The sequence below is a fragment of the Saimiri boliviensis genome, chromosome 1 (genome assembly GCF_048565385.1).
Source record: "Saimiri boliviensis isolate mSaiBol1 chromosome 1, mSaiBol1.pri, whole genome shotgun sequence".
Lineage (NCBI taxonomy): Eukaryota > Metazoa > Chordata > Mammalia > Primates > Cebidae > Saimiri > Saimiri boliviensis.
This window is the reverse complement of record NC_133449.1, coordinates 146,367,625-146,387,906: the sequence shown is the minus strand read 5'-3', so window position 1 is coordinate 146,387,906 and position 20,282 is coordinate 146,367,625. Positions and strand designations below refer to the sequence as shown.

At 47.3% G+C, this 20,282-nt stretch overlaps 1 protein-coding gene across 3 annotated transcripts in view; it reads right to left on the bottom strand.

Annotated features, from left to right (window-relative positions):
* Positions 1-20,282, bottom strand: part of AARS1 (alanyl-tRNA synthetase 1) — a 32,938-nt gene that overhangs the window by 2,825 nt on the left and 9,831 nt on the right. For all 3 annotated transcript variants that reach the window (XM_003939919.4, XM_010350641.2, XM_010350642.2), the window contains exons 3-16: positions 19,477-19,665; positions 19,015-19,160; positions 15,092-15,283; positions 14,458-14,602; positions 13,957-14,102; positions 12,949-13,057; positions 11,608-11,758; positions 10,130-10,254; positions 9,563-9,707; positions 7,485-7,663; positions 5,343-5,456; positions 3,588-3,794; positions 2,945-3,129; positions 523-631 (exon numbers count right to left, since the gene is read on the bottom strand). In XM_003939919.4, the coding sequence (XP_003939968.1) occupies positions 523-631; positions 2,945-3,129; positions 3,588-3,794; positions 5,343-5,456; positions 7,485-7,663; positions 9,563-9,707; positions 10,130-10,254; positions 11,608-11,758; positions 12,949-13,057; positions 13,957-14,102; positions 14,458-14,602; positions 15,092-15,283; positions 19,015-19,160; positions 19,477-19,665 (2,142 nt within the window). The remainder of the gene's footprint in view (positions 1-522; positions 632-2,944; positions 3,130-3,587; positions 3,795-5,342; positions 5,457-7,484; positions 7,664-9,562; positions 9,708-10,129; positions 10,255-11,607; positions 11,759-12,948; positions 13,058-13,956; positions 14,103-14,457; positions 14,603-15,091; positions 15,284-19,014; positions 19,161-19,476; positions 19,666-20,282) is intronic.

Sequence of the window (20,282 nt, the reverse complement as noted above, 5' to 3'; positions counted from 1 at the left end):
ATACGCGGTGGCTCAAGCCTGTAATCCCAGCACTTTGGGAGGCCGAGGCGGGTGGATCACAGGGTCAAGAGATCGAGACCATCCTGGTCAGCATGGTGAAACCCCGTCTCTACTAAAAATACAAAAAATGAGCTGGGCATGGTGGCACGTGCCTGTAATCCCAGCTACTCAGGAGGCTGAGGCAGGAGAATTGCCTGAGCCCAGGAGGCAGAGGCTGCGGTGAGCCGAGATTGCGCCATTGCACTGCAGCCTGGGTAACAAGAGCGAAACTCCGTCTCAAAAAAAAAAAAAAAAGACTAGCTTTCTTATGTTTAAAGAATCTTGTGGGGGAGTGGCTTGCTTCTGCCATGCAGGGGTAACTGGAGGAGGACACTGGGACTGGGGCAGGGGCAGGGGCGTGGCCCAGCCTCTACTTTCACACTGACTGCAGAAACCTTGCAGAGCACTGTTTCTCTAGGTATTCAAAGACTGGGCTCCTCTTGCCACCTTCAAATAAGCCACAAACCAGCCAAACCTGCTCACCTTCTGGGCTTCAGCACCTGTGACAGCCACAATCCTCCGGATACCCTTGGCAATGGCTTCTTCCGTCACGATCACAAAAGCTCCTGCGTGACTTGAGTTCTGCAGATGCCTGAATGCAAAACACAAAGTCCGTGGTAAAAGAGGCCCTGGCCGCCCTTGGCTGGGGTGTACCAGCCCTGAGCAGATAGCATCCGAGGAGGCTCTCTCAAGGCAATGGAGGGGGAAGGCCCTTCCTGACTCAGAGAACTTCAGAACACAACTGTGGCTGACCCGAGGACAAGAGAAGCAGGGATGAGTTCAGGCATGGTGGCTCACGCCTGTAATCCTAGCACTTTGGGACGCTGAGGTGGGTGGATCACCTGAGGTCAGGAGTTCAAGACCAGCCTGGCCATCATGGTGAAATCCCATCTTTTAAAAAAAAAAAAAAAGAGAAGCCGGAATGAGAGTCAGGGAAGGCCTGGGTGTGAGAGTATTCTAACAGCGAACGAGACCCCAGCTCGCTAAGCCTCACTCAGTGTTCTCAGCTCTCAAAGTGGGTGATTCTTCCCACACAGCTGCTGTGAAAATCAAATGAGATAAACAAAGTGCTCTGTGGTCCCTAATATCCAATATGATATTACTGTGAGGCTCTACCTGACAGTTTTGGTCCTGGGATGGAACTTAAATTAAGCTCTATTTTAGTATCCCTGCTCCCCAGGTGACAAGAATGGAAGATTACTTTTAAAATCTTACCACAACCCCTTAAACAGAGAGGTTTTCTCACTTCAGAGAACCGCAAATGCTCATTAACTCATCCTCATTCTTTAAGAGTAGTATAAAGTTGTCTTTTTTTTTTTTTTGAGGTAGTCTTGTTCTTTGGCCCAGGCTCAAGTGCCGAGGCACTATCTTGACTCTGCAACCTCCACCTCCGGGGTTCAAGCGATTCTCCTGCCTCAGCCTCCCAAATAGCTGGGAGCCAGGTGCATGCCACCACTCCTGGCTAATTATTTTTAGTAGAGACGAGGTTTCACCATGTTGGGCACGCTGGTCTCGAACTCCTGACCTCATGTGATCCGCCCGCCTCAACCTCCCAAAGTGCTGGGATTACAGGCATAAGCCACCGCACCTGGCACTGGATAAAGTTTGTGAAAGCTGTTTTCTGTAATCTAAAAGGTATTAGCAATAGGTAATCGGGCAGAGTGGGATTTGTTTGAGGGCCTATTTCAGCTGGGCAGAAAAGCCTGGAACCCAACCTCCCAGACGCCTACCCTACTCTCTGCACATCCCCCTTCCTCCCTGCCTGTCAGAGGCCTACAGGAGACCCTGGAGGGTCTCGACCATGACATTAAGAATGTTCTTTTCATGGCTGGGCGTGGTGGCACATGCTTGTAGTCCCAGCTACTTAGGAGGCCGAGGCATGAGAATCGCTTGAACCCGGGAGGTGGAGGTTGCACTGAGCCGAGATCATGCCACTGCACCCCAGCCTGGGCAACAGAGCAAGACTTCACCTGAAAAAAACCCTAAAATTAAAAATAGTACTTTCACAGGCTTAATCTTTCCAGGTCACCATGACCTTCCCAAAAAGGCCCAGAGAGCTACAGAGGAATCCAAACTGGCAGAAGTGGCTATCCCAAGCCAAAAGGAGCTGGCTCAACCCGGGGCCTGCTCAGCAGCTCTGTGACAAGGCAGCTACATGCCCCAGATGCTGCCCAAGTTGTCAAGGAAATTAGGTGAGGTGCCAGGAAAGGGAAGGGCTAGGACCACATCAGGAGCTCAACATTCCAGGCCTTGCTGAATCCTGAATTCACATGAGCCTTTTTGTGAGGATCAGCCCAGCAAACAACAGCAAGCAGCTGTGTTTAAGTGTGAATACAGTGTTTTCCACCTTATACTCCTGGGAATGTTTCATCAGGAAATGTTAACAACAGACATGGGGGTCTAATGAGCAAACTACAATGCTGACTTTTTTTTTTTTTTTGAGATGGAGTTTAGCTCTGTTACCAGGCTGGAGTCTGGAGTGCAGTGGTGCCATCTTGGCTCACTGTAACCTCTGCTTCCCAGGTTCAAGCAATTTTCCTGCTTCTGGAGTAACTACGATTACAGGCATGTGCCACCATGGCCAGCTAATTTTATATTTTTAGTAGAGACCGAGTTTGACCATGTTGGCCAGAAGGGTCTTGAACTCCTGACCTCAAGTGATCCACCCATGATCCAACTCCTGACCTCGTGATCTGCCCATCCTGGCCTCCCAAAGTGCTGGGATTACAGGCATGAGCCACCACGCCCGGCCAGATGCGGAGGTTCCTGGGAACATTATTCAGCAATTGCATTTCTGAGGATTTCACTTCAGCCTTAGAAAGGCTGGAATTGGTCTAGCCTAAGACCTACTTCCTCAGGGGGTGATGCCAGATGACCCACTATTCTGCCCATCCGTGGTACTCACGTTCCCCCACAGAACTCAACAGAAGTCAGGGAGCCAGCAGGCCCAGAGGGATCATCCAGCAGCTCAGACACTGGGACCCCAATGGAGACGACTCGCACAGGGTCAGGATAGGTCTCATCAAACACAGCCCGTAGGCCCTGGATGGCTTTTGCTGCTGCCAAGGGGCAATCCTGGGTGTAAACAGGCTGCCAAACAAGAGAGAAAAGAGCTGGAAGACATCCCTGGAGGTGCATTAGGAAGCAGCAGGAGAGCATGGTCCTGCAGGCAGGATGTGGGTTCTGACTTGGCTCTGCCCAGCAGGTGCCATGAGCTTCCTGAATCACATGTCACATACAAACTCAAGGGCATCAAGATGGGAACTTCTATTTTGTTAAACTGTGGACCAAATCTTACGTAAACAGACTTAACTAGAACAGCTCTGGTTCTCCTAAGGTGGGGATGGGGTGAAGGCCTCTCCCTCTCCCTTCCACCAACTACCACCACTGCCCCCTACACGAGCACAGGTTGAGAATCACTGCTTTAAGCAAATCTACGTGCAGCACAGAATCTGGTAAAAGTGAGAGACGGCACGGCACTGCCGAGACCGTGGTCAGTGACAGTGACAGTGCAGGGAAGGTGCGGGTTCAGCCATCGCCCATCCTACCTTAGCTGCCTCAATCATCTCATTAGCAATCTCTTCAGCCCTCTTGATCTGTTGGGTGGACATGGCTCCCTTGGCAGTGAAGTCAAATCGAAGGCGGTCAGGAGCAACCAATGAGCCTTTCTGGTCAGCCTCCCCAAGCACTGAGCGCAGGGCAAAGTTCAGAATGTGCGTAGCTGTGTGGTTGCTCATGACGGGTCTTCGTCGGGGCTGCAAAGGGCAGAGGGGCTCTTGGAGACATCTGTGATAGACCGCTAGTCCTCCCCCAGAACCTGCTCCCCCTAGTGCTGCAATTTTTAGTTGGAAATATGGCTGTGCAGAATACAGGTTACGTTTCCCACCTTCCCTATGGCTAACTGTGCCCATGTGACTAAGTTCTGGTCAATGGATTTTGAGCTAAAGTAATGTCTACCATTAAAGGGATGGGGTATATCCTCCCCTTTCTGTTCCTCCACCTACAATAGTGATTGCCAAACGACGGCCTATGGCTAAATCTAGCCTGTCATCTGTTTTCTTATTTAGAGACAGAGTCTTGCTCTGCTACCCAGGATGGAGTACAGTCACGAGATGATAGCTCAGTGCTGCCTCTAACTCCTGGGCTCAAGTGACCTCTTGTCTCAGCCTCCCAAGGAGCTGGGACTACAGGCACACATCACCACCCTCAACTGACATTTTTTTTTTTTTTTTGGAAAGATGCGGTCTCATGGTGTTGTCCAGGCTGCTCTCAAACTCCTGGCCTCAAGCAAACCTCCTGCCTCAGCCTCCCAAAATGTGTGCATTTTCTAAACAGGTTTACTGGAACACACCCACACCTGTTCGTTTACATACGGTCAATGGCTGCTTGTGCACTCCAACCACAGAGCTGACTAATCATGACCACAAGCATCTGATCCGCAAAACCAAAAATATTTAGTATTCAGTTTTTTTTTTTTTTTTTGAGACGGAGTTTCGCTCTTGTTACCCAGGCTGGAGTGCAATGGCGCGATCTCGGCTCACTGCAACCTCTGCCTCCTGGGTTCAGGCAATTCTCCTGCCTCAGCCTCCCGAGTAGCTGGGACTACAGGCCATGTCACCATGCCCAGCTAATTTTTTGTATTTTTAGTAGAGACGGGGTTTCACCATGTTGACGAGGATGGTCTCGATCTCTTGACCTCGTGATCCACCCGCCTCGGCCTCCCAAAGTGCTGGGATTACAGGTGTAAGCCACTGCACCTGGCCCTAGTATCCAGTTCTTTATACAAAGTTTGCCAACCCCTGGCGTAGACAATGGATCTGATACCTACCCTCTGGACAAGGAAATCAAAGGCAACACCCCAGTAAAGAAAGTGAAGTGTCAGGTGAGGAGAAGCCAGGCCCTCTGAGTCTGTGGGACAGAACCTCCATATCTGCTTGAGTTTTTTAGAACTACACTGCTATCCTGGTTTGAAGCTACACTCTGGAGCTGTCACATGCCACAGAGCCTAGCTCTCATTCTTCAGCATCCTTGGCTCCCAAAGAAGTATGTGAGGTTAGAAAAACAATCCCTGAAAACAAGTCTACAGGATCTTGACTGAAAGCACTGGTGAAATCAATGCCTTAGGAACATACAGATTTAACTCTTAGTTGCATCCCTCACAATCCACCAAATGCACTAAAATTAACCCCTGTGCTCTACTTGCAATGTTACTAGGGAGTGATAACAATGACAGGACAATTGAAAGCCAGAAGAGAAGATGATTACTAACCAGATCCAATGGGGGCCATAATAACCCAACTCACCTCATCAATAAACAGCTGGACCTGATCCCCCACTTTCAGGTCACCATAGATCGTTCCGATGTGAAGCACATACCCTCCTCGCACCTGAGCATTCTTCACTGTAAACTCTGTTTTCTAAGAGGGGTCAAGGAGACCGATAAATAAATCCTTATTAAATTTTCTTTTCTTCTTTTTTTAAAATCAAGTAGAAAAAGTGAATTTTCTTCTTTGAGACACAGTTTCACTCTTGTTGCCCAGGCTGGAGTGCAGTGGCGTGATCTTGACTCACCACAACCTCTGCCTACTGGGTTCAAGCAATTCTCCTGCCTCAGACTCCCAAGTACCTGGGATTACAGGCATGCGCCACCATACCTGGCTAATTTTGTATTTTTAGTAAAAACAGCGTTTCTCTATTTTGGTCAGGCTGGTCTTGAACTCCCAACCTTAGGTGATCCGCCTGCCTTGGCCTCCCAAAGTACTGGGATTTCAGGCATGAGCCACCATGCCTGACCTATTAATTTTCCTATATTTTCAGTATAAATTTGTATATATAAAAAATTCTCTTTACATATGTAAAAAATCTCTTTGCATATGTAAATTTACATACATAAATTGTATATACACATTCTCTAAAACACTCTTTAACAGTGTGTATGTGTGTGTACATACACATATACCATTAATATTAAATATAAATAGGCCAGGCACGGTGGCTCACGCCTGTAATCCCAGCACTTTGGGAGGCTGAGACAAATAGATCACCTGAGGCCAGGAGTTCAAGACTAGGCTGGCTAACATGGTGAAATCCTCTCTCTACTAAAAAAATACAAAAATTAGCCGAGTGTGATGCATGTGCCTCTAATTCCAACTACTCAGGAGGCTGAAGCAGAAGAATGGCTTGAACCTGGGAGACAGATGTTGCAGTGAGCTGAGACTGTGCCACTGCATTCCAGCCTGGGTAACAGAATGACACTCCATCTCAAAAAATAAGACGGGCGCAGTGGCTCAAGCCTGTAATCCCAGCACTTTGGGAGGCTGAGGCGGGTGGATCACGAGGTCAGGAGATCGAGACCATCCTGGTCAACACGGTGAAACCCCATCTCTACTAAAAATACAAAAAATTAGCTGGGCATGGTGGCGCGTGCCTGTAATCCCAGCTACTCAGGAGGCTGAGGCAGGAGAATTGCCTGAAACCAGGAGGCAGAGGCAGGAGAATTGCCTGAAGCCAGGAGGCAGAGGTTGCGGTGAGCCGAGATCGCGCCATTGCACTCCAGGCTGGGTAACAAGAGCGAAACTCTGTCTCAAAAAAAATAAAATAAAATAAAAAATAAATATATTTGTGCATACATAGACACACACAATATTAAGGAACATCTTTGAACATTTTTTTTTTCTCTGAGACAGAGTCTCACTCCGTTGCCAGGCACCAGACTGGAGTGCAGTGGCGCGATCTCAGCTCACTGCAACCTCCACCTCCCAGGTTCAAGCAATTCTCCTGCCTCAGCCTCCTGAGTAGCTGGGATTACAGGCGCACGCCACCACATCCAGCTAATTTTTGTATTTTTAGTAGAGACAGGGTTTCACCATGTTGGCCAGGATGGTCTCGATCTCTTGACCTTGTGATCCGCCCACCTTGGCCTCCCAGAGTGCTGGGATTACAGGCATGAGCCACCACGCCTGGCCGAAGAGATGGGGTTTCATCATGTTGGCCAGGCTGATCTTGAACTCCTGACTTCAGGTGATCCACCCACTTTGGCCTCCCAATGTGCTGAGTTTACAGTCCTGAGCCACCACGCCTGGCTGTATCTTAGAACATTTAAAAGCCTCTGTAAGCCTAAAGAAAAAGTAACTTATTCAGCAGCAGCAGCAGCAGAGTTAGAGGCTGCAGAGTTTTCTACAAGGACATCTGCCTTTCAGAGAGCTACCTCTCCTTTTCATGTGAAAAGTTTGTCAGAAACTTGCAGTCTGGCTGCAAAAATACTCTGAGAGTACCCAATGGCCAGGAAACAACAGTTACAAGCAGCAACTTCCTTGGCTTCAGAAATACTGACCATGGAAGCCAACCCAAAGGTGTGTGGGGTCTGCTCCCAAGGCCTGAAGCACTGTGGGGCAAGAGCAGCTCCCTGGCTCGCCGTTAACAAGGAAGAAGAACTGTTGGCTCACATCCTCACTGCTGTCATCCACCTTCACCAGGTAGCCTTCATCATAGATCTGCCCTCCTTGCTCGGCATAGAAACAGGTCTTGTCCAGCACCACTCCACACTCCTGGCCTGTGGACACCTCTTCCACAAACATCTTCTCCCTGCGCAGAGCCAGCACCGTAGCCACTGTGTTCTCAAATACTGCTCGAGGGAAATGCATAGAAGTGGGACAGTGGGTCAATGACCGTTTCACACTTTCTTAGCTGGCTTTTGCTGCATTCTCTTTCTCAAACTCTTCTTAGCTCCTAATTGTCCAATTGTACTTTGGAAGCAACCCCATTAGACTCTATGAAAGAGCTTTGCATGCTGGCTTTCCATCAAAGAATGCAACACTCGGTCGAGTGACCAACTGTCCTAATTTTTAGAGCTCAGGGGTTTCCTGGTATGCAGGCTTTCAGTGTTAAAACTGGGACAATGGATTACCCTAATTCTGAGCTATTGAGCAGAAACTTAGTGCATCATATTAGATCTTTAATAGTAGTAATAAATTCCCTAGTCCAAGATCAACTCACAAAAAATGTACTCATTTTGTAGACTTGCTTGAGTAGATTGAGGTATAAGATTGTTCTTGGGAGGCTGAGGCAGGAGAACTGCTTGAACCCAGGAGGTGGAGGTTGCAGTGAGCCGAGATCACGCCACTGCACTCCAGCCTGGCACCTGACAACAGAGCAAGACTCTGTCTCAAAAAAAAAAAAAAAAAAAAAAAAAGATTGTTCTTGGCAGGGCGCAGTGGCTCATGCCTATAATCCTGGCACTTTCGGAGGCCAAGGTGGGCAGATAACTTCAGCTCCGGAGTTTGAGACCAGCCTGGCCAACATAGTGAAACTCCATGTCTACTAAAATAAAAAAAATTAAAGGCCGGGCGCGGTGGCTCACGCCTGTAATCCCAGCACTTTGGGAGGCCGAGGCGGGTGGATCACGAGGTCAAGAGATCGAGACCATCCTGGTCAACATGGTGTAACCCCGTCTCTACTAAAAATACAAAAAATGAGCTGGGCATGGTGGCACGTGCCTGTAATCCCAGCTACTCAGGAGGCTGAGGCAGGAGAATTGCCTGAACCCGGGAGGCGGAGGTTGCAGTGAGCCGAGATCGCGCCATTGCACTCCAGCCTGGGTAACAAGAGTGAAACTCCGTCTCAAAAAAAAAAAAAAAATTAGCTGGGCGTGATGGAGTGTGCCTATAATCCCAGCTACTTGGGAGGCTGAGGCAGGAGAATCACTTGAAGCTGAGAGGTAGAAGCTGCAGTTAGCCGAAGTAGTGTCACTTCACTCCAGCCTGGGTCACAGAGCAAGATTCCATCTCAAAAAAAAAAAAAAAGATTGTTCCCTAACAGAACAAAAACATGTATTGCGTTTTTTTTTTTTGTTTTGTTTTTTGTTTTTGTTTTTTGAGGCAGGTTCTTAACTCTGTAGCGCAAGCTGGAGTGCAGTGACACAAACATGGTTGACTACAGCCCTGATCTCCTAGACTCAAGTGATTGTCCTGCCTCAGCCCCAAAGGTAGCTGGGACTACAGGCGTGCACCACCACACCTGGCTAATTTTTCTATTTTTGGTAGACACAGGGTTTCACCATGCTGCCCAGACCAGTCTCAAACTCCAGAACTCAAACGATCCACTCACCCTAGTGTCCCAAAGTGCTAGGATTATAGGCATGAGCCACTGTGCCAGCTTTGTTTCTTAACTTTAGAATGCTATTATTCCAATAGCATTCTAATAGTCACTGTGGATTGTATCAATGCCAACTGCCCACTTTTCTGCAAGATGTTATAATTAGGGGAAATGGGATAAAGGATAGGAGACCCTTCCTACAATTTTTTTTTTTAACAACATCCTGTGACTACAATTATTTCAAAGTAAGAGTTAAGAAAACCGCCAGCCAAGGGTGCCTATGTGTATAACAGTGCACAGCGTGACTGTACAGCACTGCAGGAGAGGCTGTCAGCAGTCTGCTGGATAGCTAATCTAGAGAAACAATCTTTCGAAAACCCCCCAGATATGGGGAAGAAAGCTCAGAAGCAGAAGGAGAATATCAACATACCGTAGTTACCACTGGAGTCTGAATGGTAATTGTACTTTGGGGAATCATCTGTGACCTCCAGACCCTGCGCCCGGAGCTCTTCAATAGCGTAGATGTCCAGCATAATGAAGTCTTCCCCACCAGCTCCCTTGCCCTGTGATTTAAGCTGTCAGTGAGAGAAACAAGCCTTAGTTACCCTAAAGCAAAAGAAAAGGGACTCTGAAGGACTGGAACTTTCTAAACTATGCCCAGCATAAAGCTTTTCTCAATCCTGCCACTACTGACATTTGTGGCCAGATCATTTTCTGTTGTGGAAGCTCCTCTTACAGTGTGGGATGCTGAGCGGCACCCTGGCCTCTATCAACCACATGACAACAGCATCTGCCCTTGGTTGTGAAAACCGAAAGTGTCTTGAGACATTATTGCTAACTGCCCCCGGAAGGCAGACTCGCCCCCACTTGAGAACCACTGGTCTGGGGTAAAAGCACTTCAAAGACTTTGATGGAAGGAAACTTATGCTTGCTCTGCAGCCAAGTGGTGCTGGGTTGGAAGATGTTGGCTTTTCTGCTCATTCTCCAAGTTCTTTACCTGGGCCAGTTTCCTCTCCTCTTCAAAGCCATCCATGTCTACCAACAGGCCTTTCTCTTCGGCAATCAATCCAGTGAGATCCACCGGAAACCCATAGGTGTCATAGAGGAGCCAAGCAGTGTCGCCTATACAACACAAAGAAGGTGTGTCAAAAACCAGAGATGGCCCCTTTTCCATGCCAAGCCCTCCGAGAGGATGCTGGGATTGGCAGAGGGATTAAAGAGAGACAAGGCCAGTCACTAATAGCCCATCCGAAAATCCAGCACATCTTTTCCAGTTGACCTGAGGGAAGCACAATGGGTATCCTGGTACAATTCTGGTTTTTTCTTTTCTTTTTTTTTTTTCGAGATAGAGTTTTGGTCTTGTAGCCCAGGCTGGAGTGCAATGGCCCAATCTTGGCTCACTACAACCTCAGCTCCCGGGTTCAAGGATTCTTCTTCCTCAGCCTCCCAGGTAGCTGGGATTACAGGTATGCAGCCACCATGCCCAGCTAATTTTTGTATTTTTAGTAGAGACAGGATTTCACCATGTAGGCCAGGCTGGTCTCTAACTCCTGACTTCAGGTCATCTGCTTACCTCAGCCTCCCAAAGTGCTGGGATTACAGGTGTGAGCCACCATGCCCAGCCCTGGTTTTCTTTTTTTTTTTTAAACCTCACCTGGACAATTTTCTATTTCTTTTTTTTTTTTTTTGAGATGGAGTCTTGCTCCGTTGCCCAGGCTGGAGAGCAGTGGCATGATCCTGGCTCACTGCAACCTCCACCGCCCTGGTTCAAGCAATTCTCCTACCTCAGCCTCCCGAGTAGCTGGGATAGCAGGTGCCTGCCAACATACCTGGCTAATTTTTCTATTTTTAGTACAGACGGGGTTTCACTATGTTGGCCAGGCGGGTCTCAAACTACTGACCTCAGGTGATCTGCCCACCTCAGCCTCCCGAAGTGCTGGGATCAGAGGCATGAGCCACCATGCCCAGCCTGACAATTCTATTTCTTAATCTGAACGTTAAGTGTGTTCAGTTTGTGAAAAGCCATCAAACTTTTCTCTTGTTCATTATACCTCAATAAAAATGGGGGATAAAAAAATCTTTCAAATTAATTTCTCCCAGATTGCAAAATATATACCAAACATTCCCACTTTTGCCTGAAAAATACACATGCAAAAAGTACCTACATGCATTTGCTTGCAAACAGAGAACTATCCTGAAGACTTACACATCAAACCATTAACAGTTGTTGTCTCTGAGAAATGAGTCTGGGAAAGAGGATTTTCACTTTCTGAACACTTTTGTATTCTGTATCATTTGAATACTTTGCCACAATGAACCATTTTACTGTAAATTCCAGTTTGCACCAAAAGCAGTTCATCTAGCTATGTTCAGTCGCAGAGACATGAGAGCTCATGGTCAGTCTGTGAGAAAGGGTTTGTCTTTGCCATAAAGATGAAATGGCTGGGATGGAGAAGGGCAAACATTGGTCCCTACCAGGAATGGTCTTGCTGTCTCCCAGGCTCAGAATTTTCCTGTCCAGGATGCGTCGCCCTCTACTGAGAGTCTTGAGAAACTGCACCTCTTCTTCATTAATGATGTCCTTCACCATGTCTGGGTCCTTCTTCAGCTCTGGAAATGCATCTCCCTGACAAAGGGGAAGCAAGACGAGGGGCTAGATGAAGCCAGAGACTATTCCCTGACCCCTCTTTAAAAGCTCCTGGCCAGGCGTGGTGGCTCACGCCTGTAATCCCAACACTTTGGAAGTCCAAGGCAGGTGGATCACAAAGTCAATAGATGGACAACATCCTGGCAAACATGGTGAAACCTCATCTCTACTAAAACACAAAAATTGGCTGGGTGTAGCAGCGCATGCCTGTAGTTCCAGCTACTGGGGAGGCTGAGGCAGGAGAATTGCTTGAACCTGGAAGGTGGATGTTGCAGTGAGGCAAGATTGCGCCACTGCACTCTGGCCCAGAGACAGAGTGAGACTCCGCTTCAAAAAAAAAAAACCTCCTTAGTAGGGCATAGTGGCTCACGCCTATAATCTTGGCACTCTGGGGGGCCAAGGCAGTGGACTGCCTGAGCTGAGGAGTTTGAGACCACCCTGGGCAACATGGTCAAACCCCGTCTCTACTAAAATACAAAAAATTAGCCAGGCGTGGTGGTACGTGCCTGTAATCCCAGCTACTTGGAAGGGTGAGACAGGAGAATCCCTTGAACCCGGGAGGCGGAGTTTGCAGTGAGCCGAGATAGTGCCACTGCACTCCAGCCTGGGTGACAGAGAGAAACTCCGTCTCAAAAAAACAACCAACAAGGTTGGGCGCTGTGGCTCACACCTGTACTCCCAGCACTTTGGGAGGCTGAAACTGGTGGATCACCTGAGGTCAGGAGTTGAAGACCAGCCTGGCCAACATGGTGAAACCTCATCTCTTAAAAAACAAACAAACAAACAACAGCCAGGTGCAGTGACTCATACCTGTAATGCCAGCATTTTGGAAGGTGGGGCGGGTGGGTCACCTGAGGTCAAGAGTTCTAGACCAGCCTAACCAACATGGTGAAACCTCGTCTCTACTAAAAATACAAAAATTATATTAGCCAGGAATGGCGGCAGTCACCTGTAATTCAAGCTACTTGGGAGGCCGAGGCAATAGAATCGCTTGAACCCAGGAGGCGGAGGTTGCAGTGAGCTGAGATCGCGCCATTGCACTCCAGCCTGAGTGACAGAGCGAGACTGTGTCTCAAAACAACAACAACTCCTCATCAGTATGCCCTCTCCTACCCAACCTTCTTAACGGATTCCTTAGCACAGAAAGGTAACCACAGAAATAAACCTACCAGGGACCGGACGACAACATCCACTAAAGTAGCAAAGAAGCCCCTGCTGGCATTGAGCTTCTCATGGGCATATCGAACAGCTCGGCGGAGAATACGTCTCAACACATACCTGTAAGAGACCGAAACTGTTCACCAACATTCACAGCTGAGGGTTTTGTCATGAGTGCCTTGAAATCCTACCCAAACCTCTTTTAGCAAACTTTCTTTTATCCTAAGCCTGCTTCTTTTGCATTCCCCAGCCATTAATTTTAGCATAAGACTCAGTAACATACCCACATATACCCATCAAGGCTTGCCTAGGGTAAACCTTGGTTTTCTTTCATATTCAGTTACTCAAAGAGGGAGGCAAGAAGGACAGACCAGATGTGTACTCGATGCCTGTGATCCCAGGTCCTGCCTGTCAGTAAGAGAGCTTCCCAGGGCTGGTCAATTCTTACCCCCACTATCCTGCCCCTGCCAATCTCTATCAGGCAACTTTAAATACAATCCTTACCATCTGTACTCAGCAGCAGAGATTTAATATAGTGGTGACTCTGCAACACTAGCTGAAATTCCCATCATTCCTTAAAAAAGAGGTGGGGGATTTTTCCAACTACCCAAAAGACAAGGAAACAATAATCAAGGATGGCTTTAAGTTTCATAAAGAAGCCGGGGCAGTGGTTCACACCTGCAATCCCAGCACTTTGGGAGACCAAGGTAGGTGGATCATTTGAGATCAGGAGCTGGAGACCAGCCTGGCCAACGTGGCAAAAACCCATCTCTATTAAAAATGCAAAAATTAGCCTGGAGTGGTGCCGAGTGCCGGTAATCCCAGCTATATGGGAGGCTGAAGCAGAAGAATCACTTGAACCAGGGAGGCAGGGGTTGCAGTGAGGCAAGATCATGCCATTGCACTCCAGCCCAGGTGACAGAGTGAGACTCCATCTCAAAAAAAAAAAAAAAAAAGTTCATAAAGAGTCAGCACGCATGGTGCTGGTCCAAACACCACCAAGTGTGCAGCATACTTACCCGCGCCCTGTGTTGTCAGGACGGCCACCGTCAGCCAGTGCCACAGTGATGGTCCGAGCGTGGTCAGCCAGCACCCGGTAGGCCATGTCAATCCCATCAGCATCCTCAGCACCAACTTTCCCAGTGTACGGTCGGGCACCTGTGCCCTACAGACAAGAATCAGAAGGCAGCTGTTTAGGAAGCAGCCCTTCTGGCGCTGCCACACCCGAGGAGGTTCCTAGAGGACTGAGGAGCATTAGAAGAAAGGATGCCATCTTGCCAGATCCTATAACCCCCAAGGACGTGACACTGGACAAGTAGAGAGACTCCAGCCAGCCCTTAAACAAAAAATTACACTGTCTCAGGTCTAGAGCCTCACATAATTAATAATGAAGCAGGCAGATGGAAACGGGTACCCTTGGCTGGCAGAGCATATGGTCATTTTTCTCCTTGACAGCAATGCTAAGAGTCCAGCCTGGAAACCTCCACAGCAGTATGCAATGTTTGCAATAGAACCAGTACCTTCTGAATGGCTTCAAAGTAAGGGACAAAAAGGTCAGTGTCATAGTTGGACATCTTATTCTGCAGCACAGATACCAGTCGCTCCAGGCCCATCCCTGTGTCAATGCTTTTCTTGGGAAGAGGTTTCAGAATGCCATCGGTTTCCCTGTATGATCCAGAAGAAGAGGAGGTTGAAGCAGAGACTCAAGCTGCCACTTCTCCAGTCCCTGCTGGATAAAATTTATTTACAGAGCAGTCTGCAGGCTGTGACCATCTGCCATTTGCCTGGTTTGATGGGAAGAGGGAAGTGGAGGGAGAAAGGAAGGAGAGGTACTCTGGGGTCCGTGTAAGAGTAAGGTAAGTCCGGGCAGACATGGTGGCACACACTCAATGAATGAGCTTTAATACAGCAGCCCAAATTACAGTAAGCATGACATTATGGGAATAGCACTCAAGAAGCTATTATGTGGGATAAGGCTTAGTTCACGAAAGAATAGGCCCATCCCTGTCCCAGAGATCAAAGGGGAAATCTGAGAAATGAAGGAATGGGCCTTCAGCCAAGAAGACAGCCATGAAGCTCCGAGTTCCTCCTCCCCTGCTCAGCTCAAGGAAAGGTACTGCTCTTAGCAGGAATGGAGTAGGACCCCAAGGCCACCTGTTATACTGGATGAACACAAGGTTCCAGATCTCCAGCACATTAGGGTCATCCTGGTTGACAAGGTGTGCGGCGTCCCGACCACCAATCCGGTCGTAGTGGATCTCACTGCAAGGACCACAGGGGCCTGTGTCACCCATCTCCCAGAAGTTATCCTTCATGTTGCCTGGGAGGATTTTGGTGTCTTCCAGCCTGACAAAGGAGTAAAGATAAGCCCAGTTACAGCTCCTGACAAGGGTTCTGCCCAGACTTGCAACCACCACCAAAGAAATTCTTAGGACTGGCCAGGCACGGTGGCTCAGGCCACTGCACTCCAGCCTAGGCGACAGAGCAACACTCTGTTTAAAAAAAAAAAAAAAGTCATTTTTAGTAAAGAAGTTCTAACCTCAAGTACTAATGCCAAGCCTGCTCATAACACCTGCTAAAGAAACAACATGACTCTTCTCAAGAGTACCTACAATAGAAGAGAATACAGGCCGGGCGCGGTGGCTCAAGCCTGTAATCCCAGCACTTTGGGAGGCCGAGGCGGGTGGATCACGAGGTCGAGAGATCGAGACCATCCTGGTCAACATGGTGAAACCCCGTCTCTACTAAAAATACAAAAAAAACTAGCTGGGCGTGGTGGCGCATGCTTGTAATCCCAGCTACTTAGGAGGCTGAGGCAGGAGAATTGCCTTAGCCCAGGAGGCGGAGGTTGCGGTGAGCCAACATCGCGTCATTGCACTCCAGCCTGGGTAACAAGAGCGAAACTCCGTCTCAAAAAAAAAAAAAAAGGAGAGAATACAAAATATACACATGCTATGAACGAAAAGTCAATGAAAATACACAAGGACATGGGTAAGGCCTAGAAAGGAACACATAATAATGAAAATGTTGGCCACGTGTGTTGCTTGAGCTCAGGAGTTCGAGACCAGCCTGGGCGAACATGGCAAGACTGCCTCTCTCCAAAAAATACAAAAAAAAATTAACTGGGTGTGGTGACGCACACCTGTAGTCCCAGCTACTCAGCTACTCAGGAGAGGATCACTTGAGCCCAGGAAGTTGAGGTTACAGTGAACTGTGACTACATCATTGCACTTCAGCCTGGGCAACAGAGTAAGAACTGTCCCCCACTTACACACAAACAAGATTGTTCTTGCTTAATAAAGTATAGATATATAGTACATGAAGCCAAGTAAAAGAGGATTTTAAAAGCCAGGGTCAAGATTAATATTTAATTTTTACACGTGTTACTACCCAAAATTCCAACTATACTTAGATTACAGAGTCAACAAAGTAGAGGTTTAGATCAAGTAAAAGAGGAAGCTGGATTGGAATAACATACCCAAATTAAAAATAATTGGAAAAAAAAACAGAGAAGTAGCCCTATTTCCAAGTACAGTAAGAAGCTATGCACTAAAGGACAAAAGAATTAAGTGATAAGAACAAGAAAATGAGGCAAACACATCAGGGGCAGCCCAGCTATCTACAGATGGCACATACCCCATGTTCGAATTTTTCTTGATGCAGCACTTCACAAATTCTACTAAGTTCACAGCACAGAACACACAGTTCACCTATTATCTTAGCTTTTTTTTTTTTTTTTTGAGACGGAGTTTCGCTCTTGTTACCCAGGCTGGAGTGCAATGGCGCGATCTCGGCTCACCGCAACCTCCGCCTCCTGGGTTCAGGCAATTCTCCTGCCTCAGCCTCCTGAGTAGCTGAGATTACAGGCACGTGCCACCATGCCCAGCTAATTTTTTATATTTTTAGTAGAGACGGGGTTTCACCATGTTGCCCAGGCTGGTCTTGAACTCTTGGGCTCGAGCCACCTGCCCGCTTTGGCCTCCCAAAGTGCTGGGATTACAGGCTTGAGCCACCGCACCCAGCCTATCTTAGCTTTTATACTATGTGACTATGCTTTAAAATTATATGATGTTAAAAAAAAAAAAAAAAAAAAAAACTGGCTAGGCAAGGTGGCTCATGTCTGTAATCCCAGCACTTTGAGAGGCCAAAGCAGGCAGATGGCTCGAGCCCAAGAGTTCAAGACCAGCCTGGGCAACATGGCAAAAACCCATCCCTACAAAAAATACAGTTATTAGCCAGGCAGGTGGCACATGCTTCTAGTCCTAGTTACTCAGGAGGCTGAGATGGGAGGATCACCTGAGCTCAGGAGGTCATGGCTGCAACAAACTATGATTATGCCACTGCACTCCAACCCAGGTGACAGAGTGAGACCTTGTCTAAAACAAAACAAAACAAAACAAAACAAAAAATTCCTTTTTCCTAGTCTATTACATTTCCATAAGAAACAAAGTGTTTCATATGAAGAATACCACTCTGTTGAAAAAGACATACACATACAAGTTTACAGAAGTATGAGGAAGGCTGGGAAGACCACATATGGGATATCAAACTATTGTTTTTTTTGTTTTGTTTTGTTTTTGAGACGGAGTTTTGCTCTTGTTACCCAGGCTGGAGTGCAATGGCGCGATCTTGGCTCACCGCAACCTCCGCCTCCTGGGTTCATTCAGGCAATTCTCCTGCCTCAGCCTCCTGAGTAGCTGGGATTACAGGCATGCGCCACCATGCCCAGCTAATTTTTTTTGTATTTTTAGTAGAGACGGGGTTTCACCATGTTGACCAGGATGGTCTCGATCTCTTGACCTTGTGATCCACCCGCCTCGGCTTCCCAAAGTGCTGGGATTACAGGCGTGAGCCACCGCGCCCGGCCTGGGATATCAAACTATTAATGATGATCAATTGAGGGAACTTCCACTTCCTATTTTCTACATTTCCGTAAGGTTTTAATTTTTACAAACTTATAAAATGATGTATGTATAAAAGGCAAAAAATAAACTCATTTTGGCTTTCAACAACAGAATGATTGGCTGGGCACAGTGGCTCACATCTGTAATCCCAGCACTTTGAGTCCAAAGCGGGTGGCTCACCTCAGGCCAGGAGTTCGAGACCATCCTGGCTAACATGGCAAAACCCCGTCTCTACTAAAAATACAAAAATTAGCCAGGTGCAGTGGTGCACACCTGTAGTCTCAGTTACACAGGAGGCTGAGGCAGAACAATCACTTGAACCTGGGAGGTAGAGGTTGCAGTCAGCCAAGATTATGCCACTGCACTCCAGCCTGGGTGACAGACTGAGACTGTCTCAAAAACAAGCAAACAAAAAACAATAGAATGATCGAAAGTACTAAGAAGCAATGAGGCCAAGCGTGACCAAGCGAAAGTACTAAGAAGCAATGAGGCCAAGCAATGAGGCCAATCTCCCAGCACTTTGGGAGGCCAAGGCGGGCGGATCACAAGGTCAAGAGAGCAAGACCATTCTGGCCAACATGGTGTGTAGAGAGCGAGAATTGCCCACCCCTCTGGGGGAATCAGCAGCAAGGCTACTGTGAACTTTGGGTAAACTCCAGAAAAGCAAAACCACAATAGAAAAATAGGTATGTCTCAAAAAAACAAAAACAAAAACAAAAAACAAAGAGGCCTAAAAAAAGATAACCAGCTCTCACTAACCTTACTGCAAAATAGTTAGCTAAAGTATGTTTACTAAAATATAAAAATTATAATCACAGGCTGTTCTAAGTAACTGCACCCTCCCTCTGCTATATACTTTGTAAATATACAAAATAAAGTACTCAGAGGCAGGCTGGGGCCAAAGAGACTGATGCCATCAGCTTTCCGGACCACCTGGCCCAGCTTTGTATGTCTTTCCTTATCCCCCCGCTGTTCCCTCTTAGGTCTTTGAATCCCTGTGCAGCGTGGGACCCAGCACACGCCAGAATGGTGAAACCCCGTCTCAAAAAAAAAAAAAAAGGCACCCCGAGATGGGAAATGGCCAGGTACTCCAGGTCATAAGGGTCATAAGACCCCACTTTGGCAGTGTCACTTCACCCCTCCATACTCTCAAGAAATGATCTGCATTCTTACCCCAAATTTTGCCAGATCTGTTTGCATTCCAGATCTGGTTCTAAGCCAGCTGCTTCATCCCCGCCAAAGTAAGTAACATAAAGTCTTTCAATGGGAATGCCAAACTCTTGGGTGAGGAGTTCCAGAGCCATCTTACAAGCCAATTCCTACAAAAAGAAGAGAGAAAGATACGGAACATGACCAAAGGAAAATCTATTTAGTATGAGACCAGACCCTAAGAACACAGATACAAAATTTCAACATGTTCACTCTAAACTCAATCAAATTTAAGATGAGTTTGTGTAAGAAATCGAAATATACACTGCAATCATCAAATTACAGGCATTACTTCCAATGCCATTTATTCCTGAATCGGCTAGATGTTATTTCACATTTTAAAACACACAAAATTAGAACCCAGTTCCCACTGTGGAAGTGACCACTTTCCTCAAAACTCTAGTGGTTCTCCGGCTCTGAACTTACCTTAAAGTAATCTCCAAAAGACCAAGAACCCAACATCTCGAAGAAGGTGTGATGATACACATCCTTGCCCACATCATCCAGGTCATTGTGTTTGCCCCCAGCTCGGATGCATTTCTGGGTATTGGCAGCTCTGCTCAGCTTTGCCATAGGGTGAGATGGGTCAATTGTGTTCAGGAAGATGGGTTTAAACTAAAAGAGAAAGGGAGCAGTTCAACTTTTAAAGAGCCACAGGCGATGTCAGGTGACCACACATTGGCAGGAAGGGACCCCCACACATTGCAGTTCATGATTAACATGCCTGAAATATAAACACTTGTCAGAACAGGTGGCCTCATGGAGCCAAAGCAGAGGTAGCCTCTCATGGAGCAGCTTCTCCTTGGACCTAGATCCCTAACAGTCCCCACCACCACCAGTGACACCACCTGCAGAGGGGAAAGGCCTGCCAGATCTGAGATAACAGCCAAAGGTGGATTCAGTGAAACCTGGGCTTCTTCACAAGACTCTGAGGTTCAGGGCTTATGTCATCTTTCTGGAAGAACTTATTCTGAAAACTGGTATATTCATTTAGCAGTAAATGTGAGGAGGAAGAAAAAAGTCGACACATATTAGGGGAATAAAATCAGCACACTAATGAATAATTGGATGTCGTCCAGCTAGGATGACCTTTCTCTGAGGACGTATCAGGTCATGCTTTGATGTATCACTGTTATTTGTACAACTTTGCTTTATTTTTCCCACTAGACCTGCGCAATTCACTGCTATCCAATTTGGTAACCACTAAACTTTTTTTTGGGAACGGAGTGTCT